General features: G+C 43.3%; 3 protein-coding genes across 7 annotated transcripts; 2 read left to right on the forward strand and 1 right to left on the reverse strand.

Annotated features, from left to right (window-relative positions):
* The first annotated feature begins 1,878 nt into the window (after positions 1 to 1,878).
* Positions 1,879 to 4,490, forward strand: LOC120953863 (zinc transporter ZIP11). 5 transcript variants are annotated; one of them, XM_040374201.2, is made up of 5 exons: positions 1,879 to 1,944; positions 2,785 to 3,247; positions 3,325 to 3,715; positions 3,792 to 4,049; positions 4,134 to 4,490. In XM_040374201.2, exons 2-5 carry the CDS (start codon positions 2,905 to 2,907, stop codon positions 4,210 to 4,212), a joined length of 1,071 nt encoding a protein of 356 aa, XP_040230135.1. In that variant the 5' UTR covers positions 1,879 to 1,944; positions 2,785 to 2,904; the 3' UTR covers positions 4,213 to 4,490. The 5 variants fall into 5 exon arrangements, with proteins under 5 accessions (XP_040230135.1, XP_040230133.1, XP_049463602.1 ...); XM_040374199.2 differs by lacking the exon at positions 1,879 to 1,944 and adding an exon at positions 1,984 to 2,125; XM_049607645.1 differs by lacking the exon at positions 1,879 to 1,944 and adding an exon at positions 2,155 to 2,323.
* A 194-nt stretch (positions 4,491 to 4,684) lies between these two features.
* LOC120953864 (ubiquinol-cytochrome-c reductase complex assembly factor 1) lies at positions 4,685 to 6,266 on the forward strand. Its single transcript, XM_040374203.2, has 3 exons — positions 4,685 to 4,834; positions 4,901 to 5,593; positions 5,664 to 6,266. The coding sequence occupies exons 1-3, from the start codon at positions 4,802 to 4,804 to the stop codon at positions 5,754 to 5,756; spliced, it is 819 nt and encodes a 272-aa protein (XP_040230137.1). The 5' UTR covers positions 4,685 to 4,801; the 3' UTR covers positions 5,757 to 6,266.
* A 631-nt stretch (positions 6,267 to 6,897) lies between these two features.
* On the reverse strand, positions 6,898 to 16,831 carry LOC120948704 (activated Cdc42 kinase-like). Its single transcript, XM_040365336.2, is given in 10 exon segments — positions 6,898 to 7,325; positions 7,401 to 8,966; positions 9,972 to 12,023; positions 12,938 to 13,265; positions 13,341 to 13,446; positions 13,536 to 13,809; positions 14,007 to 14,336; positions 14,401 to 15,841; positions 15,914 to 15,983; positions 16,268 to 16,831. Coding segments are annotated over 10 exon segments (6,390 nt in total). The 5' UTR covers positions 16,293 to 16,831; the 3' UTR covers positions 6,898 to 7,127.
* Positions 16,832 to 17,296: the final 465 nt, after the last annotated feature.

Here is a 17,296-nt window from a genome sequence, read left to right on the forward strand (position 1 = left end):
TGAACAAACTTTGTCTTCAGAAGCAACTATTTCTTCCTCCTTACTTCTTAATCCCTTACAAAGAATGAATACATATATTGCACATTATATTGCATAATATTTTAACAGTTAATGTATTTACGCGATCAGTATTGTTGTCTGATGAGTGTTACATACCCACCCACCCCTCCCCCAGACATACACGCGCATACACACATACATGCATTCACGACACGCATTGGACACACCACAATCAGGCCAACACACTACACACAACATACCAGCGATCACAACATAAGCAAACGATGTACCATTATGAATCAGTTGAGTAGTGAAGATTATTTGAAGAAATAAATGTACCAGTACCACAAACGGACTAATCAATTGAACTGTAAACCATGTACACAGCAAACAAAAGAAAAATGGAATGCAGCTGAAAAACAGCTCCTGCTATTTGCCACACACACATACACACGTACACACATACAAATTTTCGACGGCGGAAATGTTATTGAAATGTTATCATTCAATCACTGTTGAAATGTTAGAATAAATATGAACGAACAGATGAGAAACTCAATAACCGATTGTAGAGCGGAATGTTATTTTCGATCGTTTCGTTTTTGGTCCCTTCTTATCAACTGGTGCAAAAATAAAAAGGAAAAGAATTCATCATCGTGTCGTGTTCGGGAAGCATTCTATGACGTTTTTTTTTAAATAATCGAATGGAGTAAATTTTTTTTCGTAGTGGCTTGTCACTGTTTTTAAGCTGATTAGAGCCACATTACATCATGAGCTTTGATCGTCACTGTGGTTCGGACATGGCTTACCGCAACAATAAAAATATTGCTTGGGATCGTGATCAAGGATGAAATGAATTGAATGGTCATTTGAAGCGTGATCATCTAGAACACACATAAAAAACGGACACAAGAGTGGTGGATGGACTAATGAGCGTGGTATAAAGCACGGAAAGGAAGCACCACACGCGCAGACCGTTGATAGTGCTTATCAAAAAAAGGTCCATATTTCGTTCAATTATTTCAGGCTCTTTGCACTCATTGTATATCAGTCTGAACGCTGCAGAGTCGAGTGAGGCTCTCGATGATCAATGCTTAGTACTACGTGACGACTGGATCGACAGGGATCGTATCCGACCAGATCAAAGGAGCCAGGAAAGCAACACGGCATGGATAATTGGCATAACGCCCTTTTATGGATGAGTTGGTTTTTTGGGTTGTGTGTTTTGGTAAGTACCATCATGCATCTTGCATTGTGATGGACCCATATTTCACGACTGTGTCGTTCTACCTTTTCAGCTATACGTTTGCACCGTAAGGGCCAGTCTTAAGCAGTGGAAAGGGCGGTTTGGGCAAGCGGTAACATTGAAGCCGAATCCAGCAGGTTTGAACAGCGCCAGTGGACTCCGGTGTATGGACGCTCAAGAGCCTATGTTTCACAATTTCTGTTATGTACATATTTTCTAGGAAACTTGCCCGTATCGGTATACGTAATTGAACCCGACACAAAGCATGGACCATGCATTGTTCATTTAAATTACGACAGTTTGTTGAAAGACTCGAAGCCTGCGAAATCGAAACTAGAACTCCTTGATACCGTTCGGCACGGAAGTACGGTTAATTTAGTTGGCGATATTTGATAGCAATTTATTTAGTGTGATTTAGTGTTGCATAGGATAGTAGTAGTAATATTTAACGTAATAAAAATTAAACCCGCTTCAAAATTCATTCCTGCGTGTCGGCGACCTAGACGTTTGCCACCCAACAAGATCAGCTGTCATCGTGAACTGTCATCGCGCGGAATAACAACGAAGCAAAACAACTAATAGTGGTGATTGGTTTTCCCCCGAAAGAGAAGCTGTAAGGTGAGTTTGTGAAGCGGTTCTTGTATTTAAGAAGTGTAGTAAACACCCTTAACAAACTCCATAGTTGCTGGCCACTAGCGGTATACTTCCTATTCCTACTGATTAATGGCTATGAAGGCTAAAGACTGATGTAGATCCCAAAAGCAGAAAGCTCTATCGGCTGGAAATACACGGCCGCTTCATTAATGTGTGTTTGGTTGAGTGCGATTATTATACTATTGCGGTAGCCTACAGAGAGCATTCGGAAGTTGTGGAGAAGATGTATGTGAATGTAAAAAATGTGTGTTTTTTTATTTGGTGTTTGCTTTAGCAGCTTAACAAACAAGTGTAACAGCATCTGTTACATTATTTGCGATGCGGGCAGCATTAACCTGTGTCGAATGATGGGTGTCGAACGCCGTGTCGGGATGTGAAGTAAAAGAAGCATTCGTGTTGGTTTTTGTGTTGGCATTGCGCTGGGTAATCAGTTTATAGTTTTATTACTTGATCACTGATACGTGCGAGATGTCGGGCATCAAATAGTGAGAAACAATCTTTATCAGCGAACGAGCGCGACGTGTCACTTATTATCGGGCTCAAGGAACGAAGCGGCGGTGCACTATGTACCTTTGTACGTAGCGATGCGTTGTTGTTGGTTGTGTAGCAGTTACACACACCCGCGAGCATACAACATATCTAAGGAGGCTGGATGATACTTTACCATCCCTCCTTTTGCTGTAACCTTCCTCATGTATATAAGTGATGTGCACCTGTGGAGCATTCTCACCCGATTTGACTGCATTGCATTGTGAGCTCTCTGTGGTGAACAGCCATTGTTCATACAGCGCACTGCACGTGGGTTTGGTGTGAATGTTTTTGTGCATTTTTCTTTTTATCAGTGCAACATTTTAACTAGCATGACTTGTTAATTTTCTTTCCAGAAACCATTGGTGCATGCTCATCAAGCCGGCGCCAGCTTACTGAATATCTCTGGCGCATCCACTCCATCTGCTGCTGCCGCCTATGTACGGCGTAAATCAATCCGCAATTAATTTTTCATCATGATTCAAGGCTACGGCTCGGTCACTCAAGCCCTACTGGGGACGCTTTTAACATGGGGGTTAACGGCCCTTGGATCCGGGCTGGTGGTATTGCTGAGAGGTAATCAACGGAAATCGTTGGATATATCTCTTGGCTTCGCAGCCGGCGTCATGATTGCAGCCTCGTTTTGGTCCTTACTTGCACCAGCGATTGAACTGGCCGAAAATTCGCACATGTATGGCAGCAAAGGCGAGTTTGCTTTTATACCCGTTGCGGTAGGATTTCTGTTTGGCGCTATTTTTGTATACGGTACCGACAAAGTCATCTCTTACTTGGGCATTAACAGCCCAACGATGATGATTGGTAAGTATCTGTTTTTTTTTATTGTGGAGCTACGATTAATCCGTTCGGTTTGAAATTCTTGTACGGTTTATTTCTAGCTCTTACCAATGCCAACAAAGACAAGGCAGATATTGCTATGGATGATCAAGTCTCTGCTGAGCATGGCAAAAGCTCATACGCTGGAATGGCACCAAATCCTGCAGATCATTCGTTAGCAATCGGAATGGACAGCTTTGCAGACTGCCTTAATGCACAGCACGGTAGCGTGTCTCGGAAGCGAAGGAAGGGTAGCGCTACGACATCGGTCAAGGAACAGGCTGTGTATACAAACAACAGCCAAAGTCAGTTGGACGCACAGTTGTCGCAGTGGAAACGAATTATGCTGTTGGTGGTAGCGATTACAGTGCACAACATACCGGAAGGTTTAGCCGTAGGCGTTAGTTTTGGTGCAATTGGAACGACCGAGTCGGCCACATTTGAAGCAGCTCGGTATGAGGAGATACAGTCTATTGGCATGCATTACTGTTTGTAATTGATGTTGTTTTATTTATGTTTTAATTCATAGCAATCTGGCGATTGGCATTGGTATACAGAATTTCCCAGAGGGCTTGGCAGTGAGTTTACCGCTACATGCTGCTGGGTTTAGTTTGGGGAAAAGCTTTTGGTACGGGCAGCTTTCGGGCATGGTGGAACCTATATTTGGAGTGCTCGGGGCAGTTGCTGTCAGTGTCGCCACCATCATACTGCCATATGCCTTATCGTTTGCCGCTGGCGCCATGATTTACATAGTAGCCGACGATATTCTTCCGGAAGCACATGCCAGGTATGATCTGTTGCAGCTAGAATGCAACTAGTAATTATCGGTTTAGTAAGATATTAGCTAACTGCAAGATTGTATACATTCCAGTGACAATGGACTAATAGCAACGTGGGGTACGATCGCAGGCTTCGTAGTAATGATGTGTCTAGATGTGGGGCTTGGATAAGACGGATCTGATGGAGATGTAGTCTGAGTTTTATGGGAATGACTGCGTTCTGGATGACGGAACGCTGCATCTGGATTGAACGAGCCAGTGTCTGCTAAATGGTACTTGATTATAAGTATTATAATGAATTGTGAATTATATTTTTTGTTACAATCACTTACTTGATTATGGATCAGTGTATAGATTTTAATTTAATTTTTTATCGGCACACTACAAATCAGAAACATAGTGCTTAAATAAACATCTAATTAATGCTGATAGTATCGGTATAATTTTAACTGGGTTGTCTGCTGTCTTGCATCAGGTTGCAAGACGTACGTTTCAATCGAAATAATGTCACATTTCGTAAATCAAAGCTCGTTGGTGGCATTTTAAGCTTCTACATTTTACCATTTCGTTCCAGCTGTGTGCACTTTGTGGTCAACAGCCAATTTATTCGCTGCCAAGCGAGCTGTCAAACGACCGTCTCCCATAATCCGTGGCGTTTGATTATTCGTGCAGTACAGGTGTTGTGAAATGCGAAGGTATTGCATGCTGCACAGCAAATAATATAAAAATAGTGCAAAAGTATTACGAAATTCGCAATAAGATGATTCGAGCCACGAGCAGGCTCACAGGATCGGTATAGAAGACGATTGGTAGTACCTAATTTTGTCATTCTGTTTAACCTTTGCAATTATGTTTGCAGCTTTGCCGCGAGGTTCGCGTGGGGTTCGCCGTAAATCTGGTGCATTCGGAAAACCGGACCCCAACCGAATTAGGTTGCTCATATGTTGCTCACCGATGTCCCACAACTACAATCCGAAATGCGCGAAAGATATATACCGGACGTATATTGGCCACTGTATCGACGAATGTGCATGATGTGGAATCTAAAGATGGCTTTCTGAAACGATTTATCAAGAAAATGGGATGGATTGATAATTCTGCTACAAGATTGCGCGTTTCCAGCTGTTTACTTTACGAATCCGTCGTTGACCATATCAACTATTCGCAGTTTTTCGAGTACTTCAATATGCCAGATACGTTCAATACCTGGTTCTTGATCACGGAACTGCATGTATGGATGTTGCTTGTACGATCCATGGCAGAAGGGGATGAAAAGGGCGCCGCTGGACGATTTATGCGTAACTGCATCGTAGAAACCATGTGGAATGATGTGACTACCCGTGCCAAACAACTGACAATGGACAACCCATCGGCGGTGCGTCCACAAATACAGCAACTCTCCGAACAGTTCCAGGCAGCGCTGATATCGTACGACGAGGGTATTAGCTACGACGATAAGGCGTTAGCGGCTGCCTTGTGGCGCCGGTTTTTGGGCGGACGATGTGACGACTACGAAAAGCTGGAGCTCTTGGTCGGATATGTACGCAAGCAGGTAGGTCGATGAAGGAATGCATCCACCGTACAAAACATGAAATCAACATTTGTTCAACATCATTCTGTAGGTCTCGATGCTTGATCAGCTAAGCAGATACGATTTTGCTATCAAACCAGCGATCAAATGGGCACCATTAGTTGAAAGTAGACAACCTACATAGCCTAAACGGTCAAAAGAGTGAACGAGTTTTCGGATCCATCGGCTATGCACTGCCGTATGTACTACCCGTGGCCGAATGGTTCGAGAAAGTAGTTCTATGTAAAGGTATGTGCATTATTTATACATAGCAGAACATGTCGTTCGGTTGAAATGTGATGTACCTATAGGCGATGGTGCGCATAAGGGATGAAATGAAATAATTTATATGTGTTGTGATGCGTACTTCTATGTTTTACTTCCACACATGAATAACAACAATCTTAAAGCAATCCATTTTAAATTCTTGTAAAACAGTGCAAAAACAAATATTTTTGATATTTTTTTGTTGAAATTCTTAGCAGCAAACATCAAGCAAATTAAACATTTCAGTTTTAAGATTTCTTTCAATTTGTCCGCATATAACGGATTGCACGATTAGCTCAACCAAATGGATTAATTAGTGTAAAGTAGCTATTTGAATCCTGAAAATTAGTTGAATAATAACGAAAATAAAATGACTCGTTCGTCAGCATATCATTTCCAACAAACAATAAAGTAATATCCGAAATTAACAGAATCTACCTACATTTCCAAGATTTAAAAAAATACTTTTGCTACTACTTTTGACTGTTTTGCTTAGAAAAGATTAAAACGTTTACTTTCCGTAATATTTTCCATTTGCTAGTTAATTTAACTTGGTTACAGGGCTACGCAATGAAGTTTTAAATACCGCTTTACTCTAAGGTGTTGGAATCAGTTCCCATAACGGTCCTGGAACTGATACTAAACCCATTCCGGTCTTGGAGCTGATACTAGTCCCATAACGGTTCTAGCCGAACCCATTCCGGTTCTAGAACGGATACTGAACCCATACCGTTCCCGGAACTGATGTTTAATCCCTACTGATTCTGAAATAGCTTCCGATTTAATTCTGCTCCTGAACGCTCCCGCCCCTTGATCTGTTCTGGATTCGGAACGAATCTTGAACCGGGTCCGGATCTGGAACAGACACAGTTGCTGTTCCGATCGAGTAACTGATCTCGCAGTATAAGTGCAGCGCAGGAAATAGTGTAGTAATTAATCGTAAGAATTTTAGCCCAATTTGTATTGCGATTATGATGATTTGTTCGGAACAATCTTCTACTCATACGAGAACACAATGAAAAGCATATCGACAGTCCTTTTATTATTATTTGTTGTATATTTATTCAAATATCTTGTACTTCAAATATTTGTAGTTAAAATATGGCCTATATTACGAATACAATTTTAAAACGTTCAATCGTATGAAATTAACTGGCATACTCACGATTAAAAGAGAGCTCGTGAGTATTGTAGTTTTTAGGCATTTGCTTAGGGAGTATTTGTATTTTTATGCGTTGGTTTCTTACGATCACCTGGAGCTATTGCCACTTTTTAACTTTAGGGCCGTAGTATGAAGATCCCAATCGTACATTTGCAGTGCATCGCTGCATTCCTGTAGCGAGAGATTAAATGATTCGAGAATGGTTTGCAGCTTGCATAGCTTGATTGCTTTGTGTATATCCCAGTCAATAAACTCCAGCGTTAGCAAACATTGTGCAGGAGAAGGCTAAAGGCGAAAAAAAGAAAATAGATTGTGAAAAACTATTCTGCCTGCGGGGAAGAGTTAGCGAACGCTACCTACCTTTTTACCAAGGACCTTTGACATGATTCTTACTTCATCGGACTCTAGTCCTCGGGCACGTCCTTTTGGCTTTTCGGCAAACTCTAGCAAATCTTCACAGCTGACAAAGTTCATGGACTTTTTCAATTCGCCTTCGGTAGTTGGCTGTGTGGTACGATCATGCTGTTCATTTTCGGCACTGGGTGGTTTGATCGGTTGTCGCGTTTGGTGGAACTCGCTGCTATTAATACTGTCAAAGACAATGGACGCTTCAAATCCGTCCACCAGATCGGTAGCTGCCGTTGAACCTCCGATGCCGTGGGGTGTGGGACAGGCGTCGGCGTCATTCTCTAATATCGATTCACAGTGCAGTGAGGCTGTATCAATGCAGAAGCTGTTGTGCGTCTGAAAAATGTCCAAATTTTCGTACGTTGGATCGCGAGATTCCGACTCGGGGGCAATGGAAGAGAGCATCAGTGGTGCTGGAGGTGGTGGAGGTGGTGGTGGCTGCCTTCTTTGTGCCGATGCACCTAACACGCTTGCATCACTTGCCGTTCGTCGACGCGTAAGAATTGCGCTAGCAGCTGGTATAGTGGCAGGAAGTGTTGTTGTGGTTATCGTGTTCGATAATGTGGAAGAGTGTTGTTCACCGCACACCATAGGCAGAGGATTAGCCGATACGCTGGGAAAATTGTTCTGTAGAAATTCCTTGCTGTATCCCTTCTGCTGCGCCAATTGTTCGGTTGCATTCGAGGGCAAATCAGTAAGAGCTTCATCGATTTCACCCAGCTTAATTGATTCTATGGACTTGTGCAATACATCCAAATTGCTGCACTCATCCGGATCGTTTCGCAGATGGTCGTCGTGGATGTTGTTGCCAGCTGTGGTGGGTTCTGCCGTATCCGTGATGGAAAACACGTCTGATTTTTCATCGATCGGTGTAACTTGGGTGACTTTATTCAATGTACGCTGCAATCCAGCCGCAGGTATTATAAGCGGATACTTCCTGACGTGCCGTTTTTGATTGACTTGTATCGTTTTGTTGCGGTCACGAGGAGGCAAGGGAATTGGATTATCCGTCCCTTCGGCGGCAGTCCTCGTTTCGGTCAGAGTTGATGTCAGCGCATTGTTATACGTGTACTCGGGATTCGTCAGGTAGCTTGGGCTTTCGGCCTGATTCGTTGAGCCTGATGCCGTATCCAGCTGCTCTTCCCATGGCACCTGATGGGTGCTAATCTTGTTCTTTGATCGCGGTACGATGGAGAAATTTTTGTTCCTCATCATACGCAGTGGATTACATTCGGCCGTAATATTGTCGCACATTGATCCTTCGGAGAGCAGCAAATCGGCTTCTTCTGGAGACTTGGGAGCAGGTTCTGACGGTGGGGAACAGCAATCGATGTCCTTGAATCGGAAGCTCGCGGTTGCAAGAGAGTTGGTCAATTTTGCCCGTGGCAATGTGGAACAGGTAAAGCTACTGTTCCCTCCTTGGCCGACACTGTTCGAGAAGCCGCCGCTGGCACCTGACGTACAAGGGTTTTCTACCAGGCTGTTGTACGCTATTCGTGCCTCCTCGGTAATTGTGCTCTGTAACAGGGAAACAAGGAAAACAGGGAAGGACGGCCAAAGCAAACAGTCAAAACAAAATTAAAGAAATAAAGGCAAAACCAAAAAATAATAAGCAAATACAAAACATAATTAATAATAAAGATACCAAATAAACCAATCTTAACATAACACAGGTTAGTACAACGCTTCTGAAATTTGGCGTTGTTCCACTCTTGATGCTTGAAACCATCAAACAGTGCTATCTAAATTTCGACAGGTAGAAAATTTGCATTAAATAATAATAGTGATCTCCTAGAGCACAAGGAAACACACTAATAAAGACACAGTTTTTTCTATGCATGCAGAAAATTTTCCCTTGTTATTCATGTATGTGTATTACGATACATCGTAAATAGAAAAGACAAATAGTAGAGGCTCAGTTTGAAAACGACCGATCTTTCCATTTAACGTCAGCTTCTGTGTGTCTAATTGGAAAGATAGTTGGAGTATACCCTACCGCGTATCTTCGATGCTCGTTCAAACATACTGCAACAGAATTGCTCTTTCTGTATTTACACTGTGTTTCAAGCGTCAAGCCGCTTTCAATTATCGGTGCTTCAATATTGGCAAACGTTTTTAATCAATAGAACCTAATGATACGATTTATCGAATGGTGATACACTTGAGTAATTCTTACGACGTTGTAACATAATCATAATATGTTTGATTAATTTTAAATGTTATTTTCCAAAACTGTTCCATTATTGCTTTCAATATTGTGCAATGCAGTTAGTTTGTTAGTGTCGCAAATGTTTTATTTTAGAGCATATCTTTTTTTACACCCATATCATAATATAGTAAATGGAGTGTAAGATGTAGTCTTGATCAAACTTTTGCCAGTTGTGTGCTTTGAAAGGAAACATTAGGGATTAGATTCCCCATACACGATAAGAACCGCTGATTGGCGACTCTTAATGGTCAGAAAGCTAACGTAAGGTTCGCTAGTATTGTTGGGTAGTGCATACATATACCATTTCCAACGACTCAAGGTGCTGGAGAGGGAGGCATGATCGGTAAGCATTCCACAGGACGGCGGAAATCAATGGAGTCTGTCTCGGTAGAGGACGTATCACTGGAATAGTGTCTGTCCGATTGCCCAACGCTTTTGTAGATGGTTGCTGGCTGTTGCTGTCGCCAGAGCATATCATTGTGTTTCACGAATGCGCCATGTATCTTTTCTGGCCACTGAAATCCTGGCTGTGGCTGAGCTTGCAAGTGTGTGGCAAGTGTTGCGTTTGTTCCTGCGATTGGCGTCACTGGATTAGTTTTAGCAGTCGCTGGGATGACGGTCGGTTTTTGAACTGGTTGCTGTCCTTGCCCGGCTGCCGTTCCCGTCGGAAAGTAGCTTTGTGTGGTGGGGCTTTTGCCTGTCAGCTTCGAAACGTCGAACTCTGAGTAGAGATACTCTCGCTCGAGAGCCTTGTTTGTGTAGTTTGGCGTTTCGGTTCCGCCAAACTTGGCACCGCTCACTAGCGATGCGGATCCTGGGGATGAAGCAGCTGGTACCATGGACGATGAAGCTGCAGCTACAGCTGCTGCAGGCACCGCGGCCGCCGGCAGCTTGTGCGTAGATGTGGTCGTTAGCTTTCCTTCCGATTGTAAATGCGCATGGCGTACTCCGAATTCGTAGATGCTTTCGTCTTCCTCGTCATTGTCTCTAATGCCGAAATCGTCAGCGTAGTGATAGGGAGGGTGCTGTAAATGATTATAATACTGGCGTCGGTCGCTGTGGTAGTTATATTGCGGAGCACTTTTGATGCTCGCATTTGAACCGTAGAGCTTATCCTGGCTGCTGGCACTGTTGCTATTTGATTTTCGAGTCATGTAATGATGCCTCCGGCGCCGAGTGGCCGTTGTGTGAAGCCGGGTCCGTATGTCACATTCGGAATGGGCTAGATTACGGTCGAGTTCGCTCTCACTGCTAGACGAAGAGCTGTCGACCATGTTTATCGGATTGTAGCTGAGACGTCGCAAGTTCCGAGCGCGAATGCTTCTAGGTTTGTAGGTTATTACATTACGCGCTGTTGTTAGTAGTGGTGGTACCGATGGCTGCGATTCACTCTGCGTTTTGACAATCGTTCCACTTTTATTAAAAGTTAGCGATGGTTTCAGTTCATAGTTTTCCGTAAAGGATAAAGATCGTTGGCGTACTGCGGATGAGGATGGGGCAGTTATAGAAGTTGAACTATCTTCATACTTTCGGCCCTGCATTGGCGTGTTGTAAATTTGATAGAGCTGGTTTATTTTTTGGCTTTGCTGCTGTTTGCTACCAACAGCGCCCGTTTGCTGCAGAACGGAAGCCGAGCCAAGCACCTGGCTTTGCTGTTTGCGCGTCAGCTCTGAAAGATATTCATTCTTGATGTTGTAGTAATCCGACCGTTCCTTCGGGCGAGCGTCAAATGAGCGAAATTTAAAATCGCGAATACCATACTTATTGTTGTGATCTTGCTGCATCGTTGGCTTAGGAGACGTTCCGTTTAACTCCGAGAAACAGCGACTGACTCCGCCACTGGTTGGAACATTTCCAGCAGCACTTCCTCCCAAACCAATGCTTGGCGGACTCTTGCCGGTGACGGACGATGATCCGGAAGATCCTTTCTCGCTGAGAGCACAATTTACCCGCGAATTGGATGATTCAATTGAAGAATTTCGTATAAGCGATCCTGATGGGGGACTCTTTTGAAATGGCGACGATGAACACATCATGGAAGAGTAACATTCGACGAAGAGCGTTTCGGCAGAATCCGCCTTTTCGAGCTCGTGGTAGGTCTGTAGAAAGTCCAGATTCAGCGCATTTAGAGTTTTTTCGATATCCAGCAAATTTTCTCCAATCAAATCACGCGTTTTCTTGTCGAGCGTTTTGCTACCGTTCAGTTTAGCCGTCACCGAAGACAGGTCAGTCGTCATGTTGAATGGCTGTTTGCTTAACAACTCCCGCGACTTCTTGAAACAAAAGTCCGACGATTCTTTATCGAACAGGGGTATTCTGATGTCATTGTTCTGACAATTTTCTATCCCTGTCAGAGATCGATAGCGCTGTTTGAGGCAAAGCAGGATATTTGCCATTTTGCAATTATAACGTAAACCCGTATTAAACACACAACCAAATAATATATATAATAAAGAAAAACAACAAATCCGTATGGGAAGAACATATCATAGTCGAGTTTTGGTTGGTGGCAGTATTAATGCGTGTGTTTGACGGTTTGTGGGACGTGTATGCAAACAAGAACACCAAAAGGATAAGGGAAAAGTAACGCAAAAATGGAGGGAAAAATCGTATGGGGAAACTTGTAGTTATATCCATTTGCGTGTACGAAAAACAAATTACAGATCAATAGAATCATCGAGTTCATCTATGAACTGTACGGTATTTCATATTCATGTTTGTGTGATAGTGAGCATTGATAATATATGTGATGATCATGTTGAATGTGATTTTTTTTATGAATCGAGTATGTAGATGGTTGAACATATTAGAACACACATACGGATATGAAAACGAAAGCGATTTAAAAGTTACACAATCAAAACAAAAAGATTAGAAAGAGAAATAGAGTGGGGATAGACAGATAAAAAGATTTGAAACCCATTTAAAACACGAGCCGAAACATAAAAATTTAACACAATTCAGCAATAAAGTTAATGGAAATGCAACAAAGTTGTCGATGGGCGTGAGAGAAAAAAGAAAAGAAACATATTTTTGAATGATAACGGATGTTAACTCAAATACATTTATATACAGAGCCAATATGGAAATGAAGCGTATGAGATGTAGAACGATGTAGGCAATAGAAGTGGAAAACGGGATTGCTCATGCCGTACCGTAACGTGAATGTGGATCAGGTTACAACACGGCAGAGTGGTAATTTAATGAGCATATGACATCTGAAATGGTGTGCATGCAAGGGTATTGGATAACCGATATATAGTTATTGACTATAGTGTACCTGTAAATCCGGCACATTGTTCACTTCCTGAGAAAAGTTACGTTTCTCGCGATACGAATTCGTTAACGTATTCGAACTGTGAGGGTGGTGCTGTCCAGCGCCTGACAATATACCGTGATCTTTGTCCTGTAAGCCGCGTCCGGCATGTGAAGAGCTTCCAGCGCTCAAGCCAGAGACGTGCGGCTGATTGCCCGCGATGCTACTGTTCGAGGAGCCCCGTAAACCATCACCTCCAACCACATTGTGGATGTGTGGAAAGCGGAAGCTGAATTTACGCTTCGGGCTCAATGTTTGATGGTTTGCATCCGTCACCAGGTCCGTCATGGATCTGTGCAAATGGGAACGAGAATCAATAATAAACAGAGTCCGTACAACAGTTGTGTGGTTAGTTTTGTAAACTTACTTGGCACTTATTTCATTTGCCATTTCAATCACTTGATTCAACAGTTTTTCATCTTTCATTGAAATGGGCTTAACTGTGCTGGCTTTCTTGGGTTTTGCTTTACTTCCTACAAATGAGAGCAACGAGAAACGAACATTAATACTCGCTGCGTACCAGGGCACAGGCGCTGCTACCAGTTTATGGCACGTTCATCACCTTTGCTACCAAGTGTTCCCGCACTAGTAGAGGAACTAGTTTTTCGACTCATTTTAGACGACAGTTCTGCCAGCTCGTTACGCATGTTAGTATTCTCCGCGTCGGGGGACAGCGGTACGCCCTGCTCAGAGATTGTGCTCATGGATTTGAACACATGTTCCATTTCGTCCATCAAAGAAGGTCCTTGATCGAAAACTTTCTCCGTGGCGATGTCATCGTCGGAGATTTCATGATATTCATGCTGATTTTGTCCATCCCTTGAGGACGTTGCGACCTTAGTGGGAAGAAGAATATAATTAAAATATTCAGCATGCAGCATACTTTCGGTTTTCAATTTACAGTGTCCATAAGAGAGAGAGAGAGAGAGAGAGAGAGAGAGAGAGAGAGAGAGAGAGAGAGAGAGAGAGAGAGACAGAGAGAGAGAGAGAGAGAGAGAGAGAGAGAGAGAGAGAGAGAGTAGCTATGACTTACGGCTGTGTTATTGTAGGCTGCTGCATTATCCCCATTATCGTCAGCATTGATGAAGGGATTCGAGTCCTTGAAACCGCTATTACGGAAATCAAATGCACTAGTTGTGAGACCATCGACAACAGTACTTGCAGTGCCGCCGTGGTCAATTATATGATGATGATTTTCGCCGGCGTTTATGAAAGATTGGTGACCGGCTAGCTGCAGCGTTTCGGAAAAATAACCGCTCGCAGTTTGAATGGAATCCGGACTGGTAGGCGTTGGAGGAAGCAGCAAAGGCGTTTGTTCCAAATCTTCGGAAGGCTTGTACGGTGTTACAATTTGGCGTGGAAGCTATAATGAAAATGTGTGAGTATTGATGAGACAAGAGCATGCTATTGAACAGAACATTGCTTACGTTTTGTGGGCTAGATAAAAAGGCAACGTCTCCAAATGAAACTCCATCGATCCCAACGTGGCCGGTGTGTTTTAGATCGTTCTGTGGCCGGGAGATCATGTCAGTGCGTATTTTGCGCTTGCTAGATCGCTCAGCTGTTCTGCAAAAGTTGTCCCGATTTACAGACGATGGCAGACTATCTAGGTAAGCCACCGTATTCGCAGGGTTGAACAAACCCGTCTTGCCCGAATTGAGCACACCCTTCCAGTACGGCGCGTTATTATTCTTATCCAAAACGGTAATGATTTCGCCTTGACGGTACATCAGGTAATCTTTTTTGTGCTCACTGTATGCTACGATTGTTTTCAACTGTTCCGGCTTAATGTCGGGAAGCATAAGGAATATATCGCTGAATTTGGGTCGTTTGGCGGCATCATGTTGCCAGCATTTCAGCATCAGAGCGTAATATTCCTTAGGGCAGCATTCTGGTTTCTCGAGCCGTTGGTAGTGTGGTTCGTCTATTGCTTCCAAAATTTGATGTCCGGTCAGGGCAGCCCAAGGTTGAAATCCGTACGAGAATATTTCCCACAAACAAACACCAAACGCCCACACGTCCGATGCGTGCGTAAATCGCAGAAAGTTAATACATTCCGGTGCGCACCACGCAATCGGCAGTTTGAGATTAACGTTAAAGTTCGTTTGATAATAGTCCTTTCCGACGCCGAGCGCTCGGGATAAGCCAAAGTCGGAGATTTTCACCTTGTTCTTGCTGAACACTAGAATGTTACGAGCGGCCAGATCTCGGTGAATGAAGCGTTTGTTTTCGAGATACATCATACCGTTGCAGATTTGCGACGCAAATTCACACAACGTGGGCACGGTGAGAAAGCTCACTCGCAAACCCGGGTCTTTGAGGCACTCTAGCAGCGAGCGCAGATGCGCCAGCTCCGTTACGAGCATAAGTGATTCTGTATCGAGTACTACGCCATACAAGCGCACTATGTTTTCATGTTCGATGGAGTGCATCATCGCCGCCTCCTTGAGAAACTCCATCGGGTTGGACTGCATACGCTCCCGGCAAAGGCATTTGATTGCTACCTGTATTCTTTCGGAACCGTTCGTCCACACTCCTTGCTGGACAATGCCGAACTCGCCAGTGCCAAGCTGCTTGTTCACGCATATAGCATCGGGCGGGATGATATGTTTGTTGTTGGGTATTTTGCTCGGCGAAGGGCACGCTTTAATCGGTTCGACGCTCGAGGTCGGACTGTTTGGATTGTTCTCATCCTTGCGTGGCGTTTGCAGCAGCCGACGTATCTTGTTGAGGTATCCGTGCGGATAATACTTTTCGTAATACTTCCGCAAACGTCTGATTTCGGGTCGCGACAACCCACTAACTTGTCTTAGATCCTCATCGGTTGCATACTTAAGGTGTGTGACGTTCGTTATCTTCAGTTCGTTTCTGCAAATACAAAAAGGATATTTAACAAAAACAAACCCATTTTGAAGAATTTTAGCGGCTCAGGCAACCTACTTTAGCGAGTTATAATACTGCTGCAACTCGGCTTCTGCCAAAAACTCGTACAAATCCGGCACTTTGGGCTCTGAAAGGAAAAGGAATGTTTTGTTTTTTGTTATGAAGCTTTCATGTTTCTGGTGTGGCAACGATTTGGGTGGGGTGGGTGTGAAGCGTTCGTGAAAAAAGTGAGCTGTGCTACTATGTGTATAGTACTATATGTACTATATGTGCTACTTTTAAGTCAAATGCATTATGGATTGTCCCCAAAGCTGTTTTTTTTTAAATAATTGTACAAGATTGAAAGCAAACTGCACTCTTCCTAATACATTTGTAGGACGTGAAAAACTGTACCACTTTGCCAATATTTACCCATGATTGGTGCCGCACTCCACATGATGGAAGATACACGCCCTGCACGATGTGTTGTTGTATGTTATTCTGCGGCTTTACGCTGTCCGTCGATCGTTAAATGTGAAATAGAAATGTTTCGCACAAATCATTACGCCTTTTTCCGCACATTCATCACTTTTGCTGCGAGGGAGGTTGGTGTGGGAGGAGGCAGTCTGGCGATAATTGCACAGTTTGCACTCCCAAACCCAACACTGCCAGTGTGCTTGTCGAGAGTGCTGATTTCATTCACTGGTCAACTATTTGATTTTGCTTACACGCCACGAGCTGAGGCATAAGTTTTGTATGTTTTCATGCTTGAAGATCTTTACTACGCGAGAATACGTGAGTTATTTTTGGGACGACATCTATTCTTGTAAACTCTATTGTGGCAGGTGTGTAGTTGTGATGGTTAGAGTCGCCATTGTGAAACATTATATTTCACTGCGTCTTGTAACAATCACGACTTTCGGCATTTTCTAGGAAAGCTTGAAATGTAACACTAGAGATTGTACAATAAACAAAAAAGAAATGATTATTTATGGTTTGTCTAATGAGTTGTACATCTTGAAAACAATCTTAGCAGAGAAAATGGCAAAGAGAATAGCAAATTAGAGCGCTTGTGTCAGATGATAAAGTGTCAAAGTTGTCAAAATTGAAACAAGTATGTGCTGTCGTCACCTGACAAAACTGTTTGACAATTATGTTTCGTCAAATGTTGAATATCTTCGTTAAATGTGTGGGGTTTTCAAATTCTATGCTACGAAATTAATATGACCGTTAAAATGATACCACCGGTTCCATTTTCAATACTTGTCTTATCTGACACGACAACCGTTCCGTCACTCGAGGCCTTCCTGTACCACTAATGGGCTTTCAGTGACTTACTGATTACGCATATAGCAGGATAGTCAGTCCTATCTATGGGGGCACGGTCCATTCGGGGCTTGAACCCATCACGGGCATGTCGTTAAGTCGTACGAGTTGACGACTGGTGGTACATGACTGGTG

Source organism: Anopheles coluzzii, chromosome 2, assembly GCF_943734685.1.
Source record: "Anopheles coluzzii chromosome 2, AcolN3, whole genome shotgun sequence".
Taxonomy (NCBI): Eukaryota; Metazoa; Arthropoda; class Insecta; order Diptera; family Culicidae; genus Anopheles; species Anopheles coluzzii.